The 16,105-nt window shown below is 38.5% G+C and overlaps 1 protein-coding gene across 1 annotated transcript in view; it reads right to left on the reverse strand.

Moving 5' to 3' along the window:
- Positions 1-15,255, reverse strand: part of LOC135231563 (putative serine protease K12H4.7) — a 77,115-nt gene extending 61,860 nt beyond the window's left edge. Inside the window, exons 1-2 of the mRNA XM_064287390.1 lie at positions 15,050-15,255; positions 9,224-9,408 (exon numbers count right to left, since the gene is read on the reverse strand). Of these exons, the coding sequence (XP_064143460.1) occupies positions 9,224-9,408; positions 15,050-15,220 (356 nt within the window). The 5' untranslated portion in view covers positions 15,221-15,255. The remainder of the gene's footprint in view (positions 1-9,223; positions 9,409-15,049) is intronic.
- Positions 15,256-16,105: the final 850 nt, after the last annotated feature.

Consider the following 16,105-nt stretch of genomic DNA (forward strand, 5'->3'; position numbering starts at 1 on the left):
TGCTTTAAGTGAAAGTTTACAAATCAAGTCACGCTGTCACATATAAGCTTATATACACCTTACTCCATACTCCCACTAACTCTCCCCCTAATGAGTCAGCCCACTCCCTCCTTCCAGTCTCTCCTTTTGTGATGATTTTGCCAGTTTCTAACCCTCTCTACCCTCCTATCTCCCCTCCAGACAGGAGATACCAACACAGTCTCAAGTGTCCACCTGATACAAGTAGCTCACTCTTCATCAGCATCTCTCTCCAACCCATGGTCCAGTCCAATCCATGTCTGATGAGTTGTCTTTGGGAATGTTTCCTGTCCTGGGCCAACAGAAGGTTTGGGGACCATGACGCCAGGATTCTTCCAGTCTCATTCAGACCATTAAGTCCGGCCTTTTTATGAGAATTTGGGGTCTGCATCCCACTGATCTCCTGCTCCCTCAGGGGTTCTCTGTTATGCTCCCTGTCAGGGCAGTCATCGGTTGTGGCCTGGCACCATCTAGTTCTTCTGGTCTCAGGATGATGTAAGTCTCTGGTTCATGTGGCCCTTTCTGTCTCTTGCGCTCTTAGTTATTGTGTGACTTTGGTGTTCTTCATTCTCCTTTGATCCAGGTGGGTTGAGACCAATTGATGCATCTTAGATGGCCACTTGTTAGCATTTAAGACACCAGATGCCACATTTCAAAGTGGGATGCAGAATGTTTTCATAATAGAATTATTTTGCCAATTGACTTAGAAGTCCCCTTAAGCCATGGTCCCCAAACCCCCGCCCTTGCTCCGCTGACCTTCGAAGCATTCAGTTTATCCCGACAACTTCTTTGCTTTTGGTCCAGTCCAGTTGAGCTGACCTTCCGTGTATTGAGTATTGTCCTTCCCTTCACCTAAAGTAGTTCTTATTTACTAACTAATCAGTAAATAACCGTCTCCCACCCTACCTCCCTCCCCCCCTCATAACCACAAAAGTATGTGTTCTTCTCAGTTTATACTATTTCTCAAGATCTTATAATAGTGGTCTTATACAATATTTGTCCTTTTGCCTCTAACTAATTTCACTCAGCATAATGCCTTCCAGGTTCCTCCATGTTATGAAATGTTTCACAAATTCCTCACTGTTCTTTATCGATGCATAGTATTCCATTGTGTGAATATACCATAATTTTTTTAACCATTCATCTGTTGATGGACATCTTGGTTGCTTCCTGCTTTTCACTATTGTAAACAGAGCTGCAATAAACATGGGTGTGCATATATCTGTTTGTGTGAAGGCTCTCATTTCTCTAGGGTATATTCCAAGGAGTGGGATTTCTGGGTTGTATGGTAGTTCTATTTCTAACTTTTTAAGAAAACGCCAGATAGATTTCCAAAGTGGTTGTACCATTTTACATTCCCACCAGCAGTGTATAAGAGTTCCAATCTCTCCTCAGCCTCTCCAACATTTATTATTTTGTGTTTTTTGGATTAATGCCATCCTTGTTGGAGTGAGATGGAATCTCATCGTAGTTTCAATTTGCATTTCTCTAATGGCTAATGATCGAGAGCATTTTCTCCTGTATCTGTTAGCTGCCTGAATATCTTCTTTAGTGAAGTGTGTGTTCATATCCTTCGCCCACTTTTTGATTGGGTTGTTTGGTTTTTTGTGGTTGAATTTTAACAGAATTATATAGATTTTAGAGATCAGGTGCTGGTTGGAGATGTCATAGCTGAAATTTTTTCCCAATCTGTAGAATGCTTTTTTTCACTCTTTTGGTGAAGCCTTTAGATGAGCATAGGTGTTTGATTTTTAGGAGCTACCAGTTATCTGGTTTCTCTTCATCATTTTTGGTAATGTTTTGTATTCTGTTTATGCCTTGCATTAGGGCTCTTAACGTTGTCCCTATTTTTTCTTCCGTGATTTTTATTGTTTTAGTCTTTATGTTTAGGTCTTTGATCCACTTGGAGTTAGTTTTTGTGCATGGTGTGAGGTATGGGTCCTGTTTCCTTTTTTTGCAAATGGATATCCAGCTATGCCAACACCATTTGTTAAAAAGACCATCTTTTCCCCAATTAACTGACACTGGGCCTTTGTCAAATATCAGCTGCTCATATGTGGATGGATTTATATCTGGGTTCTCAATTCTGTTCCATTGGTCTATGCACCCGTTGTTGTACCAATACCAGGCTGTTTTGACTACTGTGGAGGTATAATAGGTTCTAAAATCAGGTAAAGTAAGGCCTCCCACTTTCTCCTTCTTTTTCAGTAATGCTTTACTTCTCTGGGGCTTCTTTCCCTTCCGTATGAAGTTGGTGATTTGTTTCTCCATCACTTTAAAAAATGTCATTGGAATTTGGATCAGAGGTGCATTGTATGTATAGATGGCTTTTGTAGAATACATATTTTTACTATGTTAAGTCTTCCTATCCATGAGCAAGGTATGTTTTTCCACTTATGTAGGTCCTTTTTAGTTTCTTTCACTAGTACTTTTTAGTTTTCTTTGTACAGGTCTTTTACATCTTTGGTAAGATTTATTCCTAAGTATTTTATCTTCTTGGGGGCTACTGTGATTGGTATTTATTTGGTGATTTCCTCTTCGATGTTCTTTTGGTTCTGTATTTTTATTCCAATTAGGGAAGGATTTTTGGTCCCTGTGTTTTTTGTAGCTGCTTCTCTCAGGCCAGGAGAATGGGTTAGGAAAAGACAAAACAAAAACAATAACAAAAAAACGCAGAGCATTTCACTCCCTGGGCCCAGGAAATTCCAATGTTAATGAAGCCACCTGGGAACGGGAGTGGAGGGATCAGATAAATAGGAGAGAGTAGCACCCCGGAATATAGACAAAGTTGCTTATCTTGTTTGGCGATGACTGTTTTATCTGAGATTCCCGAGGGGTGTGTACCCTGTGTGCATTGGCTGGGTTGAGATTGCCCCCGAGGGTCAGGCTGGCGTCCTGTGCTTGTGCTGTCTCAGAAGCCGTGGTCAGTTCCTCCGCTCCCAGTCCAAAGCCCAGCGCCAAGGTTCCCCGCCTGGGACGCCACACTCCAGGCTCCAAAATCAGTCGCTGCCTCCCGGTGACTTCTCTTCCTGTGAGCTGCATCACTGCGCCGCCTGCGTGCACTGGCTAGGCTTCCCCCGAGGTCACTTCTGGGGTCTAGGGCTGCGTCCCGTGTTTGCGCCATCTCAGGATGCCGTGTTCAGCTCTCCTGTGCCCAGTCCAAAGCCTGGCGCCAAGGTTTTCTGACGGGGACGCTGGCTCCAGGCTTGGAAAGCAGTCGTTGCTTCCCCGTGGTTGTTCGTTCTCAGTCTCTGTCACTCAGGTCAACTCTTTAAATCTGTGTTTGGTGGTCAGGGTTTGTAGATTGTCATGTATGGGATCGATTCACTTGTTTTTCTGACTCTGTTGCAAGAGGGATCCGAGGTAGCTTCTACGTAGTCAGGCATCTTGGCCTCCTCCTCCTGAATGTCTTCTTTAGTGAAGTGTCTATTCATATCTTTTGCCCATTTTTTAACTAGGTTATTTGTCTTTTTGCAATTGAGATTTTTCAGTATTCTGTAGATTTTAGAGATCAGGTGCTGATCAGAAATGTCATAGCTAAAAACTTTTTCCCAGTCTGTAGGTAGTCTTTTTACTCTTTTGGTGAAGTCTTTGGATGAGCATAAGTGTTTGATTTTTAGGAGCTCCCAGTTATCTAGTTTTTCTTCTGCATTCTTTATAATGTTTTCTATACTGTTTACGCCATGTATTAGGGCTCCTAAAGTTGTCCCTACTTTTTCTTCCATGATCTTTATCATTTTAGGTTTTATATTTAGATCTTTGTTCCATTTTGAGTTAGTTTTTGTGCATGGAGTGAGGTATGGGTCTCGTTTCATTTTTTTGCAGATGGATATCCAGTTATGCCAGCAGCGTTTGTTAAAAAGACTGTCTTTTCCCCCATTTAACTGTTTTGGGGCCTTGGCAAATATCAACTGCTCCTATGTGGATGGATTTATGTCTGGATTCTCAATTCTGTTCCATTGTACATGCATCTGTTGTTGTACCAGTACCAGACTGTTTTGACTACTGTTGCGGTATATAATAGGTTCTAAAATCAGGTAAAGTAAGGCCTCCCACTTTGTTCTTCTTTTTCAGTAATGCCTTATTTATCCAGGGCCTCTTTCGCTTCCATATGAAATTGGTGAGTTGTTTCTCCATCTCATTAAAGAATGTTATTGAGATTTGGATCGGAATTACATTAAATGTATATATCGCTTTTGGTAGAACATTCATTTTTATAATGTTAAGTCTTCCTATCCACGAGCAAGGTATGTTCTTCCACTTAGGTAAGTCTCTTTTGGTTTCTTGCAGAAGTGTACTGTAGTTTTCTTTTTATAAGTCTTTTCAGCGGCATTGGGTTTTTTGGGTTTACATCTCTGGTAAGATTTATTCCTAAGTATTTTATCTTCTTGGGGGCTACAGTAAATGGCATTGATTTAGTGATTTCCTCTTAGATGTTCTTTTTGTTGGTGTAGAGGAATCCAACTGATTTTTGTATGTTTATCTTGTATCCTGATACTCTGTTGAACTCTTCTATTAGTTTCAGTAGTTTTCTGGAGGATTCGTTAGGGTTTTCTGTGTATAAGATCATGTCATCTGCAAATAGAGATACTTTGACTTCTTCCTTGCCAATCTGGATGCCCTTTATTTCTTTATCTAGCCTAATTGCTCTGGCTAGGACTTCTAGCACAATGTTGAATAAGAGTGGTGATAAAGGGCATCCTTGTCTGATTCCTGATCTCGATGGGAATGTTTTCAGGCTCCCTCCATTTTTGGTGATGTTGGCTGTTGGCTTTGTATAAATGCGCTTTATTATGTTGAGAAATTTTCCTTCTCTTCCTATTTGGCTGAGAGTTTTTATCATGAATGAGTGTAGAACTTTGTCCAATGCCTTTTCTGCATCAATTGATAAAATCATATGAATGCTTTTTACTGTTTTAATGTTGTCTTGTTTTATATAATAACATCGCTCTTACCTTGCTTTGAGCTTTATATATATATATATATATATATATATATATATATATATATATATATATATATATATATATCTTGCTTTTTTTTTTTGGTTTTCCCTGTCTGGGTTGACTTCTGTTTGCTCTGCCCAGCATTCTAGTTTTGGGTTGATACCTGATATTATTGATTTTCTAACCAAAGAACTCCCTTTAGTATTTCTTGTAGTTTTCGTTTGGTTTTTATGAATTCCCTCAACTTGTATTTATCTGGAAATGTCTTAAGTTCACTTTCATATTTAAGAGACAGTTTTGCTGGATATATGATTCTCGACAGGCAAATTTTTCCTTCAGTTTTTTAAATATGTCATCCCATTGTCTTCTTGCCTGCGTGGTTTCTGCCGAGTAGTCTGAGCTTATTCTTATTGGCTGTCCTTTGCAGGTGACTTTTTGTTTATCCCTCACTGCTCCTTTAATTCTCTCTTTAGCTTTGGTTTTGGCGAGTTTGATTATAATATGTCTTGGTGACTTTCTTTTAAGATCTACCTCATGTGAAGTTCGATGAGGATCTTGGATAGATATCTTCTCATCTTTCACAATATCAGGGAAATTTCCTGCCAACAAATCTTCAACAATTTTCTCTGTGTTTTCGGTTATCCCTCCCTCTTCTTGTGCTGCAATCACTTGTAGGTTATTTCTCTTGATAGAGTCCCACATGATTCTTAAGTTTTCTTCATTTTTTTAAATTCTTTTATCTGATTTTTCTTCAAATATATTAGTTCCAAGTGATTTATCTTCAAGTTTAGAAATTCTAGCTTCTACTTGCTCAATTCTGCTTCTCTCACTTTCTATTGAGTTGTCTAATTCTGTAATTTTATTGTTAATCTTCTGAATTTCTGATTGTCATGTCTACAGATTTTTCCAGCTTATTAAACTTTTCATTATGTTACTGAACAATCTTTCTAATTTCTTTAATTGCATTGTCTGTGTGTTACTTGGCTTGTTCTGTGTATTGCCTCATTTCTTTCCTGATATCTTGAAGAGCTCTGTATATTAAACTTTTGTATTCTGGCTCTGGTAATTCCAGGAATGCACTTTCATCTAGAAGATCCCTGGATTCTTTGTTTTGAGAGCCTGTTGAGGTAATCATGGTCTGTTTCTTTATGTGACTTGATATTGACTGTTGTTTCTGAGCCATCTATAAGTTATAGTATTAGTTTGTGCTTGCTTACTGTATCATAGCCGCTTGCTTAATTTTGTTTTGGTAAAAAAAAAAAAAAATTTTTTTTTTTTATACCCCCATGGGTTGCTTAAGTGAGCCAGCCTGATTATTTTTGCCTTTGGTGCTCTGATGTCCTTTCCCTAGTTGGCTAGAGCAGTTATCGGGTATATCAGTCTAGGAGTCCATTCAGTTTTCTTGTATGAATTCAGCTCGGGTTTCCAGGCAGCTGATCATCAATTGTGTGGTACAGGCTCTGTCCTACAGTCTTAGAGGGCCGGGGGTGATTGGCTTATATACCAGTATCTGATTGCAGCAGGGGGTCCCGCTCTGAACAAGGCAGGGGGCTGAGAACTGACCCCCAGGTGTCTCTGAGGAAAATGTGTCCCTGTTCCCTAGAGCATGGAGGTGGGTGGCTTCTGTAGAGGGACCATGGGCACCCAAAGTTTTTGTTTGTAAGGACTGGGAGGTACCAGTTCTCTTTGAATCCCTGTTGCAGGTGGCTGGGCGACCTGAATGGAGCTACCAGTCCTTAGGTTCCTGATGTGGGTAGGTGAGGACCTTGTTTATAGGCAAAGCCATGTCAAATATCAAACACCCACCTCTCCACCACACAGCTGATATGGTTGGAGTTTGCCAACAAGGGCCGTTTCTCCTGAAATAGGCCCACACAGGTCCATGCAGAAGGGAAAGTTGCTCAAGGTTCACAGAAGGTTTATGCCTGGACAGGAGCCACTTCTATCCTGAGCTCCCCCAGTTAATGGAGCTAGCAAATTATCTTTTCCCCCCAATTGCAATTTTTTTTTCCTTCCCCAAGGCTGGGAGGATGGCTCCAGGTGCTCAACAGGGCCTATCTAAGGCCCAGGGATTCTGCCACTGAAGCCAGCTTGGGGGTGTGGGGCGCTGTAAAATATACAGACGTATGTAGCTTTTGCCGAGAGAGCCATTCTTCTCATGTTCTGGAATTGTGAGTAGGCTGTGTGGCTGGCTGCTTCTCCCTGAGGAAACTGCGGCCGAACTCCTGTACCATCCCGCCGCTGCCACTCTGGGAATGGTGCCTGAGAGCTACCTGCGATTCAGGTCCAGTAACTTCTCTCTACTTCTGAATGGTCTCTTCTTCCCCCTGCCCCTCAGTTTTTCTTCTGTGCTTGCCTGTGATGCTCAGGGATCCCAGCTTGTCACAAATATACTAGTTTTACTTGTTTTTTTTTTCGTGTCTTTGTTGTAAAGAGGGCTCGCTGGAAGCCTCTGAGTATTCCACCATCTTCGGTCTGTCTCCGATGTTTTTAATTCTTATTGCTAAGGAAAAAATTCTCCCTCTCCCCACCCCCTGCATGATGCTATAACTAGCTGATTATCAATTTAAAACTAGACAAAGGACATAGAATATTCACAAAAAGAAACACAGTCAGCAAATATTTGAAAATGATTAGCCTTTTCTTATTATCTTTTTATTATCAAAGTAACCCAAATATGAGTATTTTTCCCCTCCTATCAAAACTGGCAAGATTTATTTTAGTACTCACTGTTGGCATGGATGTCATGAGGCAGGCTCTATCCTGAACCACCTGTGGAAGTATGGACTGATAGAATCATTCAGAAAGCAATTTGTCCTGGTGTAATAAGTATATAAAGAGGTAAAACATTTACCTTGGCTCAGCATTTCTACTAAGAAGCTACAGCAGAACCTGTTTATTTTCTCCTTATATTTACTTTCCCTTTTATCTTTATGTAATCAGAGCCTGGATTTCAGCTAGGCACATGGCTGCCCAGAATAAACACTATGTGTCCTAGCCACCCTTCCAGCAAGATGTGGACTTGCTGTTTAAGATCAAGCCAATGCGATATAACTGGAAACATGTAGATAAGATTTATGGGAATACTCTCATGGATTTCACTCCAATTTCTAAAAGCAAATTCTCAGATCCTTAGGCTCTCCCAGAATTTGCTCACTCAATGTCCAAATTCTATTGTACGTTCTTTCTAATGACCATCTTACTGAAATATACCACATGAAGTTAACTTGGATAGCAACCAATTTATTTGCTATAGTTATTTGCTAAAACACAAGTTATTCCATTCTTGAACAGTAGTTTTCTTCCTTTGACGAATTAGTAAATAAACCTTTGATTTAAAAGTATTTGTAGACTATTACACAGTCATTAACGCACATGTTCAGATGAAAGTTTCTAATGAAGAAATGTCGAACTGCTGGAATTATTGGAGGGTCACCTCATTACCAAAAGTTAAGTTGACATGCAATTCAAAAATCACATTTGTGGAGTCATTGTTAGATAGAAGCCTATGAAACCTTCAGTAATTGTTAATCTGTCATGATAAAAGTTACCACTTTGACTCATAAAAAAAAGTATCACATTACTGACATTAATCTCATTCTCAGGCTTATAAGAGGCAATCCTTATTTTAATGACAACAAAAGATTCTGACATTAAATTGGATTTTTCAGAACCTTTCAAGAACTTTTTAATCTTCATTCTATTTGCTTAACTTCATGTAATGAATAGTTTACAATTTTAAGCAAGTAAGTTAAAAATACATCTTTCGACTGGGAGAAAAATAGTAGGTGTCAAGAATAAGCTTTTGAGGCAAAAACAGTTCTCATTCTTCTTTCTTGCTCTGCCGCTGCAGGCTGAAATTTAATGTAATATCCAATTATGTTTGATGAGTGTTTTTAACAAAATGGTCACCACTTTTCCACGAGGAGGATATTTTTCATGGTATAAAATTTTATTGAAGAAGAAAAAAAAAGAAGTATGCCATTTCGTTTAAACATGTTCAGGAAAATAAAAGTTTTAAAATGAATTTATACAATATGAGGAGTGCATTTTTTAAAGGAAATTTCATGTGAATCTTTTTATCAAGAACATTGTTCCTAGCCCCAACCTGTACGTGCAGTTTTTCTTTCTTATCATTTGAATTTTCAAATATTCAGCTTCTTCAAAGAGGAGCATATTTAGAGTTAACATTGCCTAAATGAAAAAGAGAGAACAGCCACAATGAGAACAAGCACAAAAAAAGACAAGCTTAGACTTACCCTGTTGGTTGGCTGTGTCCGTAAAACCTGTGTTCCAGAAGTATGAAGAGGGCGCCCAATCTCTCAGCATATGGAACCCAGGTAGTATGCGTTGATATCCAGTATTCACAGACAGTCTCTGACCCTCCAATGTTCAGAAATACTGGCCCTCCAGGTTTGTAGAAGGCATCATTAATGAAATATCTCTGTGAAAGTAAAAATATTCTTCTAAGTCACTAACTCACCAGGCCTTGCAGCTTGTTTGTGGCTTCTGATAACTAGATGGCAGCATAATTTCATTTGTCAGATTTGAATTATGATTCTGAGAACAACAAAGCCAACCCACTGCCGTTGAAACAATTCCAACTCATAGCCACCCTATAGGGCAGAGAAGAACTGACCTATGGGGTTTCCAAGGAGTGGCTGGTGGATTCAAACTGCTGACCTTTCGGTTATCTGCCTTAGTTCTTAATCGCCATTACACCAGGGTTTCCATGATTCTGGGGTCCTGTTTAAATCAGTGTCATTGCTCAAGTCTCTGCCTACATGCTGGACAAATTTATTTTTTACGTTTGGTGGTAAAATACACCCAACACCAAATCGGCCATTTCAACCATTTTCAAGTGCACAATCCAGTGGTATAAATTGCATCCACAAAGTGCAACCATCACTACCATTTTTTATATTTCAAGCTAATATTTCAAATTCAAATTTAGAATGTGAGATTCCTGTTTGATTTTATGCTTGTAGCTATTTTACTCTGGAAGTTTGGGTTCTAATATTAACATAATTATTTATTTGCTTTATGATAATAATATATAGTAATACACATTAGCATAACAAGAGCAATCTTAAAAAGAACTCTGGTGTTGCAGTGGTTAAGTGCAAGGCTGCTAACTGAATGGTTGGTGTTTCAAACCCACCAACTTCCCCTGGGGATAAATGGAAGCCAACTGGCAGATCTTTCTCCCAAGGAGTGGCTGCTGGATTTGAACCACTGACCTTTCAGTTAGCAGGCTCGCCCTTAACCTCTATACCACCAGGGCTTCTTCCCATAAATATTACAGTCTAGGAAACGCAGAGGGGCAGTCCTTCTCTGTCCCATATGGTTGCTATGAGTTGGAATCAAAATGACGGTAGGCGGAAAGAACAGTATTGAGAGAGTATGGGTGGCTTCAGTGCTGAGTTAGAAAGGGAGCCTGCAGTGGAAAGCAAGAGTGCTTACAGATTGAGGGGATTGAATCCAATGTCACAAAACAATTTGTGCATAAATTTTTGAATGAAAAACTAATTTTCTCTCTAAACTTTCACCTGAAATACAATTAATAAAAAGAGTGACAGCATCATAATTGAAAACTGATTTCTTTACATGTATGTATGGTGGCGTAGTGGTTAAGTGCTACAACTGCTAACCAAGAGGTCGGCAATTCAACTCCACCAGACGCTCCTTGGAAACTCTATGGGGCAGTTCTACTCTGTCCTATAGGGTCGCTATGAGTCGGAACCGACTCGACGGCAGTGAGTTATATATACTTAGAATTTACAAGAGATACAAAGTCAAAGTACTGAGCTCTCTGTTCATTTAAGATAATCTTTCTAGCTAAGCCACAGACATAATAGACAATTAACACTTTTTTTCACTTTATATTGAATTTTTAATTGTTTCATTGGAAATATTAACATGGTTCCAAAGCTTTATCTGCAAAGCAAAAAATATTCAGAAAAACTGGGGTCATTTTATTTCCAGAAGCTTTTATCTCTGTCTCATGTATGTAACCGTTTTTCCTTTTTATATATTTGTTCATTATTTTGTAAAACACACACACATATATATATAATTTTTCTGCCATTTCTTAAGGTGCCATTCTGCTATTCTCACTCAATATCATATCATGGAGATCATTACAAAGCAATATATTAAGATTTTGAAATATTCCTTATTCTCGTTTACAACTACATTTTATTTTCAAGTGTAGACATATCCTAATAATTAAACTAGTATTCTATTGATGAATATTTGGTTTATTTCCCATCTGCTCTTATTCTAAATGTTGCTGAAATCCATAGTTTGTGCATATATCTTTTCATAGTTTTGTTAGTGTATCCTTGAGACAGATTCCTGAAAAAAAAACCATATATATTGCCGTCAGGTTGAATCCTCCTCATAGCAACCCTATAGGATAGAGTAGAACTGCCCCATAGAGTTTCCAAAGGGTGCCTGGTGGATTTGAACTGCTGACATTTTGGTTAGCAGTTATAACTCTTAACAACTATGGCACCAGGGTTTCCGAAATAGGCTGTAATTTTATTAAATATTGCTAAATTCCCTCTATAAATGTTGCATGTTTTAGCCATTCCTAACTACTATGCATGAGAGTGGCTGTTAACCAAAAGCCTAGTCAACAGAGAAGGTTCTCAGGCAAGAAAAATAGTATAGACAAGCAGTTCATAACTGTGACCAATGTTTTTCCTAAGAATTCGAGAATTTAAAGCAAAATCAACTCTCTGTAAAAGAGATCAGAACACTTAATGAAAAAAAATAACATAAAGAGCTGAAAACTACAGTGGTCATGCTCAAAATATAAGTAGAAGGAAAAATAAACTTATTATAGAAATAACAATTATTCACAGAAATGAAGACTCTGGAAGTCAAGCTAGAGAAGAACTAGTAGAAATAAATGGGAAAGTATTTAAAATGAATTAGAGAGAAAATTAAAACTAGCTGAGTGTAATTGACTACAGACACTGAACATGTATGTGTAATAGGTGACTTTAAAGAAGAAAAGTAAATATATAGGCTCGGAAAAATACATTATTAAAAAAAGTTACAGAATAAATAGACTGTGTCTCAGGAAAAACTGGTATCAATTTGTCAGTACCAACATGTTTCCCAAGACGCAAAAACCCAAACCCATTCCCAGCGACTTGATTCCAACCCACAGTGACCCTACAGGACAGAGTAGAACCTCCCTAAAGGGTTTCCAAGGAGTAGATGGTGGATTCAAGCTGGAAGCTCTTAACCGTGTGCCACCATAGCTCCAGATGAGTCCCAGGAAATTTTATTTACTGCAAAGAAAAAGAAAGAATCCCTCAAGCATTGAGGTAAAAAGTCCCAAGTAAGAAGGTATATATTCCGCTGGGCTCTAAAAAAAAAAAAAAAAAACATTTTTTTTTCTACGTTCTACATAGCAACATGCAATGCTAGATGAGAGTTTAACTCAGGGAAGAAAACTGACAAGCAAGAATTGTATATTTAAACATTCAGATATCACACAAGTATTAAAATTCCCAGGGTATAATTATTGTAAGTCCGTCTTTAATAATCGTTTTTAACAAAGGAATTGGGAGTGAAAAATTTATCTGTTTACAAACAACACTAAGCATAAAACAACCAAAAGGTTTTTGTTATTGAATAGAATGAAATGTTAGAAAACACAAAAATTCAAAACATATGCTAATCAAAAGCAGAAAAATGCAGAACAGGATTTCAAATTCATGTGGAATGCAGAATTGCTGGATTCATGGAGGCTGGATGAACTCTTGAAATATTTGCCCTGATATAATCCTCAAAACAAAAATATCCCCTGAAGTCTTCCTAAAAACAAATAATAATTTAGCTTTACTACTAAAGTATGTGTGCCTTGAATGTTATGCTTTTTTAAGGTCTATATACCTGGAAGCAAACTTACAAAAGAAACCCTAAAGATTAGATAGGAAGCTTGGGGGCAGTAAATTTATGTTAACGGAGGAGGAACAAACCAGAAAAGGAGGGTGGGAATGGTTGCACAACTCAAAGAATGGAATCAATGTCGCTAAATTAGACCTGTAGAAACTGCTGAACTGGAGTATGTTTGACTGTTTATACTCTGAACCACAGCAAGGTACATAAAATAAATTACAAACAAAACAAGAAACATATGGCTATAATATAGCCAACAAAAAAGAAAGCAAGGGAGCAAAGGTGGGAAGGTACATGCAAAAAGGACTTCATCTTTTCTAAAATCTTAAAGAGATGCACTAAGATTAATACTGCCTTGTTGTTTGTGTTGTTGTTCCTAGGTGCTGTGGAGTTAGTTTTGACTCCTAGTGACCCCATGTACTAGAGAACAAAACACAGCCCTTTCCTGTGTCACCCTCACAATCATTGCTATGTTTGAACCCATTGTTGCAGTCCCTGTGTCAATCCGTCGTGTTGAGGATCTTTCATTCTTCCTCTGACCCTTTAACAAGCATGATGTCCTTCTCCAGGGACTTGTCCCTGCCAATAACATATCCAAAGCACCTGTGCCAAAGTCTCCCCATCCTTGCTTCTAAGGAGTCTTCTGGCTCTACTTTTTCCAAGACACATTTGTTCCTTCTTCTTTGCTTTATAACATTTTAAAGTGGTCTTTTGCAGCTGATTTGCTCCATGCAATACATACTTTGATGTCTTGACTGCTGCTTCCATGGCTGTTGACTGTGGATCCTAGTAAAACGAAATCCTTGACAACTCCAATCTTTTCTCCGTTTATCATGATGCTGCTTATTGGTCCAGTTGTAGATTTTTGTTTTCTTTATATCAAGGTATAATCCACACTGAAGGCTGTAGTCTTTGCTCTTACCAGTATTTGCTGCAAGTCCTCTTTGCTTTTTATAGGCAAGCTTGTGTCATCTTCAGGTTGTTAATGAGTCTTCCTCCATACAACCAGTCATAATCGAGTTTACTGAAATATCTTTTTCTGTCCATTTGAATTTTGGACCATATAAATACATAATTATGAAACAATATCGAATTTAAAACACAAATTTTAAAAATAATAAAGTGAAATAAATGGGCAAAAATGGTATGTGATTAGCACATAACCACACAGAAAGGACCAACTCTGAGTGACTGAGAAGTCAGTAATTTAACTGTATATCTTAGATAGAATCAATCTCATAGACAAATACACTGCAAAGTAAATTTTTAATTTTTGTTTTTTTTTAGTAATTATATTGTTGGTGGCAGTGCTGGTATTATTATTCTGAGACTGCTGTGTAATATAAGGTATAGAAAATAAGTGATTGTGTAATTTTCTAAATTCAAGAATCTTAATGTCCTTTTAATACCCAGTAAATAAAGAGAATGAGTCAAGCATTTATACTGTCTTTGCAATACAAATTGTGTCACCATGGAGCCAAATAATATATAATGGAAATTTCTTTTGTACTCATATTCAGCTAATAAATGAAGAATGAAGAAAATTAATATTCTTATTTTGCAACCCACCCCCATATGAATAATTAGATCTAAGCATTGGGCATCAACAATTTCTACCATAATAAGAATTTAAAAAAATATAAAATTCAGGCATTTCATGTCTCTACATGAAAGAACTTGCCAGTAGAAGGTAAATTTGCTCATTTAGGTTTTGATCAATTCTATAGATCCAGCAATAGTTCTGTAGAAAATCTATACAACCTCAAAAGCAAACAAAAATAACAGAAAATTTTCCTTCATAACTTCATTGATGGTGTGTTACTTCAGTGAAAGGTCCTGAAATCAAAAAACCAAACCTGTTGTCATAAAATCAATTCTGATTCATGGGGAGTCCATGAGTGTCAGAGAAGTAGTAGGCTCCATAGAGCTTTCAAGGCTGTGATGTTTCAGAAGGAAATCATCAGTTCTTTCTTCCAAGGTGCCTCTAGCTGGGTTTGGACCACCAACTTTCATGTTAGTAGTTCAGTACTTAACCATTTGCATGACCCAGCAACTGAAAACCTTCCCCATCTTTTCTATAGCTTCCAGACTTCTGCAGCACCCACGTCAAGACTCAAGCTAATACTATCCCCTACCTGTCATCACGTACGCTCGTCATTATTTTTTACCTGTGGCCATAGCTGTGAAGAATTTTTGCTAAAATGGTCCAACTTTTGCAGGAAGGAACGAGTTGGGTGCATCCCTTTGGTCTGATGGGCACCACGAGTCCGTCTCCAGAGAAAACTATGAGCAGAGCAACAGAAGAATAGCAGCAGCAGCCACCCAAGAGCTTGGGCCATGGTTGTGCTGTGGGAAGAAGTTTCCACAGTTTGGACTATTTCTACTGCAATTGCTCCCCGCCCTAGTGCCAGAATGACAGGCATCAGTAGTTCCCTGGGGCTATCTGATGATCTCTCTCTCTAAAAATGTCGGTAGTACAATCTTCTCCACCTTCAGAAGTTATGGGGACATTCATGTAGAAAATGTCAAATGGGGGAAGGGAAATGATGCCTACTAGTGACTTTTCACCCCATATACTTGGGTGAAGACCCTGGGCAAGTGGTGCCCAGGGCTGCAAGATCCACCAAATATGAGAGCACAGGGTGATAGTGAGAGATGTTGAGAAACTCATCCTGTATTGAATGATTTCCTTGTTTTTTCTTCCTTGTTGCTTGTGGGGTCTTCTGGTAGGACTCCAAGACCACACACATAGAATGACCAGAGGAAAGTCCGAATTCCAAATGGTGGGACATTCTTGTGCAGAAACGTAAGCATTTGAAGCTCTGGTTACATTTTCACTCTCCTGTTCCCTCTACTTCTTTGTATTGCTATTGCTGCCTCATCTTAATCTTCATCAACACCACCATCACCTCCCCTTTTTCAATGTCACCACTGACATAAACATGTTCTGAGATTCCCAAACCCTGCTGACCTCCTGGAGAAATAAGAGTCACCATGGCTTTTCTGCCTTGGAATGTCTTGTAGTAGAGTTAAGAATGGGACATTAGCACAGGAAAGTCAGAGAAGAGAGAAAGGCGTAGGAGTAATGGTCTGGGAGGGCTTTAAGTAAACATATGTCTATGCCAGTTTAGAACTGAAGTGTTTTAAATGGAGCAAGGATTTGCATAAAGGTGGGATCTTAGATGGTGTCTTTAGTTCTCAATGGCATTCTTATATGCCTAGAG

Source organism: Loxodonta africana, chromosome 6 (assembly GCF_030014295.1).
Source record: "Loxodonta africana isolate mLoxAfr1 chromosome 6, mLoxAfr1.hap2, whole genome shotgun sequence".
Lineage (NCBI taxonomy): Eukaryota > Metazoa > Chordata > Mammalia > Proboscidea > Elephantidae > Loxodonta > Loxodonta africana.